The 9,221-nt window shown below is 34.8% G+C and overlaps 3 protein-coding genes across 3 annotated transcripts; 2 read left to right on the top strand and 1 right to left on the bottom strand.

The window, feature by feature from the left end:
• LOC104730950 (SUMO-activating enzyme subunit 1A) lies at positions 504 to 2,916 on the bottom strand. The gene is made up of 11 exons (XM_010450198.2): positions 2,852 to 2,916; positions 2,657 to 2,752; positions 2,277 to 2,328; positions 1,964 to 2,159; positions 1,805 to 1,884; positions 1,602 to 1,718; positions 1,436 to 1,486; positions 1,278 to 1,344; positions 1,041 to 1,144; positions 856 to 960; positions 504 to 761 (listed from the first exon to the last, which is right to left on the bottom strand). The coding sequence occupies exons 2-11, from the start codon at positions 2,737 to 2,739 to the stop codon at positions 645 to 647; spliced, it is 972 nt and encodes a 323-aa protein (XP_010448500.1). The 5' UTR covers positions 2,740 to 2,752; positions 2,852 to 2,916; the 3' UTR covers positions 504 to 644.
• LOC104730951 (thylakoid lumenal 17.9 kDa protein, chloroplastic-like) lies at positions 5,741 to 6,880 on the top strand. Its single transcript, XM_010450199.2, has 4 exons — positions 5,741 to 6,062; positions 6,161 to 6,278; positions 6,349 to 6,418; positions 6,528 to 6,880. Exons 1-4 carry the CDS (start codon positions 5,773 to 5,775, stop codon positions 6,749 to 6,751), a joined length of 702 nt encoding a protein of 233 aa, XP_010448501.1. The 5' UTR covers positions 5,741 to 5,772; the 3' UTR covers positions 6,752 to 6,880.
• LOC109127873 (protein transport protein Sec61 subunit gamma-1) lies at positions 7,397 to 8,573 on the top strand. Its single transcript, XM_019233352.1, has 3 exons — positions 7,397 to 7,593; positions 7,811 to 7,926; positions 8,355 to 8,573. Exons 1-2 carry the CDS (start codon positions 7,500 to 7,502, stop codon positions 7,924 to 7,926), a joined length of 210 nt encoding a protein of 69 aa, XP_019088897.1. The 5' UTR covers positions 7,397 to 7,499; the 3' UTR covers positions 8,355 to 8,573.

Below are 9,221 nucleotides of genomic sequence, written 5' to 3' on the forward strand. Positions count from 1 at the left end.
TCGCCTTCTTGGTTTGACCATCATCATCATCATCAGAGTCGTGAAAGAGTTTTCTCCTTAAGGGTGATCCTATTTGTATCATCTCTGCCTCTGGTTCGTGCTGGAGTGAGAGCATTAGTCTCCTTGGAGAGTTTTCGACCAACTCAACAGCTTTATCCACAGTGATCCATGAAACAGCAGATGAGTTTTTGTTTTTTTTACCTGTTTTCATGTCAGTCCATTCTTTCTCAAGCTCATTCAACTGCTGCTTCAGTAGTTCGTGTTTGTTCTCCTCTCTTTCTTCCATTTTCTTTTCTTCTTACAACTTTACTAAGTAAGAACTAGAATGTGGTTTATATAATAAGATGAAATCTTGTGAGATCTCACTAATTTCTATTTAATGAAAAATCTGGTGAGATCTCACTCTAATCTCTATTTAAAATTTGAATGAAACTGAACAATTCAAATATCAATAACTGAAAAAATGATTCTACCACGGAAAATCACAACTGACCCGCACGAAATTTCAGAATATTTTTGCATTAATACGTTCATAATAATGTGAAAGCAAAAACAAACGAATTGAGATATTAATTAAATAGGATCTCATGAAACATCAGAGTTAGATGAATTTTTAGGACTCACTGGTTGATACTAGTATACTACTAAGAGGAGGTAAAAGAGTTCGAAATGTCTTCCATCACACCTTTCCCATCTTCACCATCAAAGTAGAAGAAGTTCTTTAACGGGTCTCCTTTGCATGATACTGCCTTGATCACCTCCTGCAACATCGACAAGCTTTCTTGTTAAATTCCAAGTTTCTACTGAGAATATTCGAATGGGGAAAAGAGGGAGTGAGAGAGAGAGAGAGAGAACCTGTGCTAATATTCCTCCCACAATGGCACAAGCTGGTGGGAATTCAGTAGTACCGGTGATTAGTCTTTCCAAGAGACTATCTGGTATAAGGCTTTCGCTGACAGACTGTTGCAGTATTCAGTTTTTCAGTGAACTGAGTGAAATTTCTAAAGAATGGCAAAACAAAAACAAAAGAACACGCTTACATTTGCCTCACAGAGTTGCTTTTTGATTTCCAAGACTCTGGCAAGATCGAGTAGTGAACATTCTCCATGTTTACGACCTTCACTCTCTTCAAACACTTCTATTACTGAAAAATCTCATTAGAATTCCAAATATTAGTGAAGCAGCTTTGTTTGTTATGTATCTGCAATGGGGTTTTTAATTTTTCATTTGTTTCTGAAAAGCTATCAAGAATTAAGCTGCAGTAAGTAGTTAACAACCTCTCATAGCAAAGTAGAGCTTTGCTGTTCTCCGAGGAAATGGTTTCCATGGTACTGATATAGCTTCCTGCGGCAATAAACCAAAAAAAAATGTTACTTTTACTACATACACAGATGAAAGGATTATTTAGTAGCAAATATTTGTTGTTTTATTGTACCTGAAAACTCGGAAAATTAAGTTCGCATTCCACAGTCTCTTCACGCTTTTTCTGTGGAAAGAAAATTGCCAAGGAAACAATATAAAGGACGACTGAAAATTATGGAATGAGGAGGTGATAATGGAATTAAAATTGAACTAGATGAAACATCAAATCATGTAAGTACCTTTGTGTACTTGTAGTTTTGAAGGTCGACAAAGATCTCACCACATGAGTCTCTACAATCGACTGTATAGAAAGCAACACGTTTCACTAAGTTCCGACATTTTTCATTGACAGATTTCTGCAAACAAAAAGAAAAACAGACAATGTTATGAAGCAACTGAAGATAAGAGCAAGAGGGAAACTATAAAAAACTGTTATCCATACTTTAGTAGCACGAGAACCGTAGCCTATAACCACAACATCAAACTTCTCGAAAAATTCAAGGCCGAGTGTAGACAAATCACCTGAAAGATTTCAAAAAAATGATCAGACAAGAGCCGGTATGTTATCAAAACGTTAGAAGGAGAGGTACTAGAGGGAAACCTTTCTCAACAGAAACACGGACCATAGGGTTGAAATCCTTGAGTGAATCACAACAAATCTCAGCAACAGTATTACCACGGTAAGCATTTTCATCAGGCGGAATTAAGAAGTTTGCGTTCAAGGCCTCCTCGTTCACCAAACGATCATCCATTAACGTCACACTACCAACTCCTGCCAGCACAATGTTCTTGCAAAACTACACACCAAATGGAGACACAAATCCAAGAAATGCAGTAAAAGACCATTAGATTAACTAACTAATTGAAAAGCATGACTTCTCAACAGAAATATGATAAAGAGTTACAGCTGCTACCTCAGCAACAGTGCCCTTAATCCCAGATACCAAGACATGAGATTTGGTCAATCTGCAAGCAAAACACAAACCTCAACACTATATCAAACCATGCCACAGTAGTTACATGATAGTGAATAAGAACGAGCTAAGTTACATCAACCTAAAACTTTAAAAGTCTAAAGTCCAAATACAATCTCAGGTGAAACATGAACCTTGGAAATGCCCAGTAACAGAGCATACACGATCATCTCAGAGCACAGAAGTTACGAGTTCAACTAGTTTAGAAGCAACTAACTCGGAAATAAGTAAAAAAAAGAGGAATTGAAACAAATCAACGCTAACCCAGTAAAAGTACTAAGTCAGGGATGAGTAGGATAAGGAGATGAGAAAGTAGTAACCTTCTTTGAGCATTAGCACCCCAAACCCTAATCTGGCGGTCGTACAAGGCAGTCTCCTGCTCGGTAAGCTCTTCTCCGTCCATTCGCAAACTCAAGCTATCAATAATTACACAAAACCCTTTGCTTTCAGAAACAGGAATTAGCGTATATCAGTACTACTGGATTATTTTGTAACCGGAGCTTGCGCAAGAAGACCTAGTCTTAACTTGGTCGATTTTGGTCAACCTCTTCTCTCAGTGATCTCTCTCTCTCTCTTTTTTTTTTAATAAAAAACTTTGTTTCTAGTAAAAATTAAAATACTTTAATGGAAAATATAAATGGTAGTCAACGTCTCGATCGCAGGTTCGATTCAACCCAACCGCATATCAGTAATCAGTCGATTAATAAGTTTTTTCTTAATACGAATAACAATTTTCATATGTTTAAATAAATTACGTTTAGTAATAACATGAAAATATAATTTAAATGGGATGACGGTATCAAAGTCGACTAATGTGATTAGTTTTGGCCACGCGACCTTTCCATAACATGGCATGGCACCCACATAAACAATGTCGGTTTGTCACCGGTGGATTTGTGTTTGATATAGTCTTTACTTCGTTTTCAAATTAATTCGTCTTTCTCGTAAGTTAACCAACCCTTTAAACAAAAACATACATGCGTGATACACTGATATATATATATACCTATCTGTGGAAGACATGGTCTTCCTAAATTCCTAACATAAGTTGTAGTTTCTACTCTGATGTAAACAAAATAAGTAATTAAAAAAAAAATTGCAAAAGCTCTTACCTTTTTGTTTGCAGTTTTATGTATAAAACTTTTATCATTAACAAAATCTGACTATTAGATAAGTAATGTTAAGTTTTTGACACACAAAAAAAAAACAAAAAAAAAAAAAAAGGTATTGAAACGTAGACAAGCATTACCTGCGAAATCGGAAAAATAGAGTCTCCTTGTCCAATGGAATCCTCTTCATTTCTCTTTCCCTTGCAAAATGATCAAAACTGTGCTTATTGCTTAAGAAGAAACACAATATGAAATTTTTGAAAATTCTTGTGTAAATATAATGACGTAACAAAAATAGTACTTCAAGACGATTGAACGTCTTTTGATCTATCGTTTCATTTCCTTCTCTCTGTCTCCTGGATCTGATTCGATGGTAAATAGTTCTAGTGCCATGAGTCAATATTTATTGAAGTCAAATTTTGATTTAATGAAAGGTTCAATGTAAGTATGTAACTCGTATAACAAGGGATATAATTAACACACTCCTAACTCCTAACTCCTAACTCCTAACTCCTAAGTACTACAGTATACATTCTAATCATATGATTAGTTACAATGTACTTCGGGTATTGTATTTTGTATATAATAAAAGTACTTTAATACTAGTAGAATAAAAACAAGAAACCAAAAAAATCTAGAAAATTGAAAACCACTGAATGAGAGAACATTGGAGGATGCATACGCCATTAAGCTATCATGGAGTATCAAACAATAGGAGCTTACAAAGGGTTATAATTACTTGGCAAATGGCAAATCATAATTCCCACATACTATAAATGTTGTTTTTCGAACAACTATTTCTGAAAATGTATATATATATATATACTAGGTGATACCCGTGCTACAGCACAGGATTATATATTTTGTTAGTTATTTTTTTTGTAATTTGTATTTTTGTAATATAGTTTTTTATTTTGATTTATTTTCTTTATTTATATAGTGTTTATTTGTATATTTGGGGTTATACAGTAAATTGGAAATCCTAATAGAGTAAGTAGTTTGTAAAATGTAGTTTTTCACGGAAACAGACACACCACAATAGTAGATAGTACGTAGTTTTGTAAGAGAATAGACACTCCGCAATATCGGATAATAGTTTTGTAAGAGGATAGACACACTCTGCTTCCATGGCTTAATTTATAGTTTGATAAAAACACATGTTTTAACGGATTTAACTCAAAAAAATTTTATATTTTAAATTTTTAAGAATTAAAATATTAATATTACTTAAATATTTTATAGACTTTAAATATATTATAATATTTTAAACTTTCGACGGAGTTCAAATATTTATAATAATTTAAACATTCTATAAAAATTTAAATATTTATAATATCTTAAACTTTTTTAAAAAACGTAAATATATTATAATATATTATAATATGTTTACTTTTTAAAAGTTTAAATATTTTCAAATATAGAACCAAATTAAACTATTAAATTTGGATACCTGATAAATCAAGCTTCCTGCTCATTTATACTCTAAACATTTTAGTCACATATTTATAGTGATTATGAACCATATTCCAAAATATTTAGTCGATGTGGGATATACAGTACACTTTTTCTGTAAATTAGTTTACAACTTTACATATATATAATTTCTGCGTTTTTAATTTTTTCTATCTATACTACTCACAATTAATTACTATAGTTTTGTTAAGGAAATATTATAATATCGGAAATCAAGCAATTTAGTCAGATTTGGTAACTTGAATATTCGTTTTTAAAGATTTTAACTGAATCACTAAATATTCCTTTTAAAAGATTATCTGTTAAGATCAATCTCGGTAATTAAAGAAATATCCGAATTTTTGGTAATTAAAATTTATGGTTTTCATTTAAATACCTTAAAAGAAAATGAAATCAGAGTGTTTGCCTATAAAGAATAACTCTGTTTGGGATCTTAAATAACTAATCTTGAATGAAATAATATATTGGATCCGAAAAATATTATTTTGAAGTACAAACAGATCCGCGGGGTTTTTTCCTACTGTAGTCGGATATGTAAGGATCCGCGTCCCGACCCGGCAATTTTTTAAGTGATCGACCGAGGATATTTTCGTCATTTAAAGAAATCGAAACTATATGTTAATTAGATTAAATTTTGTGATTCTCTAATCATTTTTAATGAAAAACCTACCAAAACCAAGTCATGGTCCATTTTTACTCTAGAGAGTACTTATGCATATATATTTTTTTTTCCGGGAAATAAAAAACTAAAATAGCTAATTTTTTCTGTTTTTGTTAAATTTAAATTAGCTATTAGTAAGTGGAATATAATAACTGGAGGATAAGAGAGTAACCATAAACTCGTAAACTCAAAGATGAGTTTGGTCACGAGTTTGCAACTCATCCTCCCGCCACGGCCGAGAGGCGCAACCACCAAGTTCTTGTGTTCATTGAAAAACCCAACACAACAAATTCAAGAACTCTCTTCTTCTTCTTCTTCTTCTTCTCCAATCTCTTTCTTACCAAACCTAATCTCTTTTGCTCTTGCTCTCTCTTTAACTTCCTCCTCTTCCCCTGCCTTAGCCATTCCTTCTCTCTCCTCTTCTCAGCCACTCACCACTCCTTTCACCCAATCCAAGTTCGTCCAGACCGGTCTTCTCAATGGGTTTGTTTGTTTCCTCTCCACATTCTTAATTGAGAAAAGTTTGCGTTTGCTTTCTTTTGATGCTAACTCTCCTCTCATCTTCTCATCAATTTGTGTAGCAAAATTAGGCCTTGCCCTTCTACGAACCCAGGATGTGTATCCACGAATCCAACCTCATCTTCCTTCTCTTTTCCATTGCCAATCCCTGAAACCGATAAACAACAAGATCCCATTCAGGTCTATTTTCTCCCTTCATCATCTCAATTTAGTTAGCATCGTTTCTGATTCTTTGTAGTGTTCAACGCAGAAATTGAAAGATGCAATAGTGAGCACTCAGAAGAATCCTAAGTTTATGGTTCTTGAAGATACCCCATATGGTAATCACTTGTCAGTCATTTTTTTCAATTAAGGGATCATAGTGTCTGTGTGGTAATGACTCTTTAGTTATGAAGAAATCGGATTATAACAAAATGTTTAATTATGCAGGGAGATATTTGGTGGCAGAGGTAGAAGGAGGAGGATTTAGCAGAGATGTGATGGAGTTTTTGGTGAAGGAAGATGTGGTTGCTTACAGGTGTATGGCCACTAAGGTTACCTTTGTTTATCCTTTCACTACTGCTTTTGGAGATTCCAAGGGACAAGAAGAGAGGATGAAGAAGCTCATTGACCAGCTCGGTTGGTATGCTCCTACTTTTGAATCCATGGAGTAAATAGAGAATATGTTAGCTAGTAATGGTTTGTTTTTTCCCCATAGCCTTACAACTCACTTCTTGAGACATAAATATGAGTTTGTTTGTTTGTTTGTCCTTTTGAGAAAATTAAAGAAAGCTTTGTTAATATTGGTGGATCCACTTAGTTCTAGCGCCTTGTCTACGCATCCTTCTCCTATAATATAAACGCGAGTTCATCACAACTCCCTGTGACCACCTCTCCACACATGAAGACAAATATTTACACACCGCCATCTCGATATCAATCTCAGGAAGCCAAGTGTCATATCCCGTAACGTTTATACTAACATTCTCTCAGACTCAGAAGCAGCAGCACACCCCTAGGATCCACCATGTATTCTTTCTCCACGGTGCAGGTGCAGTCCATCGGATCCTCCTCATCCCACGTCAGTTCCATACACACAACACAACTTAGCAACGTAGGGCTTTTGTTTTTCTCTAATCCAGCTAGCGTGTCATTAGTGGTTTTCGTGGGCTTGGGTCAAGGTACAGTGTGAGCCCAGTAAAAGGTTTGACTTTGCTGACATGGCATACCTCCGTCGAGGCTCGGTCTGTGATTGGCTCTTCAATATCCATGTGACGTTCCCTCTCTCTCTCATTCTCTTTCTATATACTTATCTTTTTGTCATTAATTATTTCCGAAGACTCCCAATTTGTTTTCTCTCTTTCGAATAAAAACGAAAACACAAATAAATAAATAAAAAATCGTCAGGAAAAAAAAAGCGCCATGGACGCCATTGATTCCGTCGTCGATCCTCTTAGAGACTTCGCCAAGGACAGCATTCGCCTCGTTAAGCGTTGTCACAAGCCAGATCGCAAAGGTATTGAACTAGATCGGTCTACGGAATTTTTGTATTTTTGAAATTGCTGTCTTTAGATTAGGTAATGATGAGCGATCTGTGTATGTTCTGAGCTGCTGGATCTATCGTTTTGTCTTTTATGGATTGGGAAGATCCGTATGTATGTTGATTGGAGAGATCCGTGATTTCTTTCCATGATGGAGATGGTCTGATTCTGTATTTGTATTGTTGTATGTAGAGTTCACGAAGGTGGCAGTGCGTACAGCTATCGGGTTCGTAGTAATGGGATTCGTTGGCTTCTTTGTGAAGCTAATCTTTATTCCCATCAACAACATCATCGTTGGTGCCACTTAGGTGACAATTTCTCTTTACCGATTTCTTCTTTCCAGCCATGCATGGGTTTTGATGTCTGATAATGATGATTTGGTTAAGCAAGCTAGTTCGTGTAGTATAGAGTCATCTATATAACTAAGATGCTTTTGTCTCGATGTATACTTGTCTGCTCTGTCTATAGTTACTAAATAAGCAATTTGCAATTGGACATCTAGTAGGATTTGTTTATGCATATATCATGGAACTGTTGGTTTGGTTCAAAGTGTTGATAGACAGCTTGTGATTCGATCATGAACATTGCATTGACATGTAAAAAGTGAATATGCTTTATCCAAGAGATTTGGATAACTCGAGATGAATGGGGGACTTGCTTTGTAAAAGTTTCTTAAACCGTGTCCTTGTAATTTGGAAATTGCTCTCTTCTAAAGTTTGGTTTGGCTTGTTTGCAGAGAACAAGGGAAGATAAGATGGACAAGGGTAGTTACAGCTTTGTTGTTTCATGAAGACACTTCAACAGTTTTTTGTTTGTTTGTTTGTTCAGATACTCAAAAAGAGTAAACTTTTGTTGACCTAGTTAACCACACCATTTGAGATCAGTCTGCATTCTGTTTCATATATTTCACTTCTTATTTCGTTCTGCTGTTATAAAATTCCTAAGTTTTGATAAATGTTGACGAGGCTAAACCCTTAGTTACGGTTACGAAACTTACAAATTACAAAACCTATCTAAGTAGACGAATGTTTGACCAAATCTTTCGAATATTCCTAACCTCTTAGTATTGCTTGTTCCCTTCGGTTCCAATCTCATGTTTCTGGCTTATCTCTGATGAGGGAATTTGTCGCAAATAATGCTTGCACTATTAACATTGTTTGACTATTGACCACAAAAAGCATTTCATAGTAACTATATATATAGTTTACCAAACTTATTCACATATTGCAATCACTTAGATGAACGTGTGTTGTCCAAAAAAAAAAACAAAAATGATATACGTGTATTACTTTCGATTAAAATCTTTGCTACTCCAGTGACATGACAAACTGAAAAATAATAATCATGAAGTTAGGTAAATCTAAACTAACAAGCAAATGACATGACAACACAAAAAAAAGGAAAGAAAGAGAATCTTGGAACAGAAGCAATGCGACCTTTCCTTGTTATTCACTCGAAGATGACACAAACTGACAATCATAATTGATGATCATTTAAAACCAAAAGACAAACTCTTTTGGGAACCAGGTGATACTCAAAGAGAGGTGAGAATAGTAATCATGCCTCCTCAACTTCATCAATCTTCACTTCCTATTCTCAATCC

Source organism: Camelina sativa, chromosome 12, assembly GCF_000633955.1.
Source record: "Camelina sativa cultivar DH55 chromosome 12, Cs, whole genome shotgun sequence".
Classification (NCBI taxonomy): domain Eukaryota; kingdom Viridiplantae; phylum Streptophyta; class Magnoliopsida; order Brassicales; family Brassicaceae; genus Camelina; species Camelina sativa.

Excerpts from the sequence above, each read along its gene's own strand:
- LOC109127873 (XM_019233352.1), top strand. The coding sequence starts at position 7,500 with ATGGACGCCATTGATTCCGTCGTCGATCCTCTTAGAGACTTCGCCAAG. Across the intron at positions 7,594-7,810 it reads TCACAAGCCAGATCGCAAAG|AGTTCACGAAGGTGGCAGTG; the intron begins GTATTGAACTAG and ends TGTTGTATGTAG.
- LOC104730950 (XM_010450198.2), bottom strand. The coding sequence starts at position 2,739 with ATGGACGGAGAAGAGCTTACCGAGCAGGAGACTGCCTTGTACGACCGC. Across the intron at positions 1,885-1,963 it reads CCGTGTTTCTGTTGAGAAAG|GTGATTTGTCTACACTCGGC; the intron begins GTTTCCCTCTAG and ends GAAATCTTTCAG. Across the intron at positions 762-855 it reads TGGGAGGAATATTAGCACAG|GAGGTGATCAAGGCAGTATC; the intron begins GTTCTCTCTCTC and ends TCGATGTTGCAG.
- LOC104730951 (XM_010450199.2), top strand. The coding sequence starts at position 5,773 with ATGAGTTTGGTCACGAGTTTGCAACTCATCCTCCCGCCACGGCCGAGA. Across the intron at positions 6,063-6,160 it reads CAGACCGGTCTTCTCAATGG|CAAAATTAGGCCTTGCCCTT; the intron begins GTTTGTTTGTTT and ends CAATTTGTGTAG. Across the intron at positions 6,419-6,527 it reads TCTTGAAGATACCCCATATG|GGAGATATTTGGTGGCAGAG; the intron begins GTAATCACTTGT and ends TTAATTATGCAG.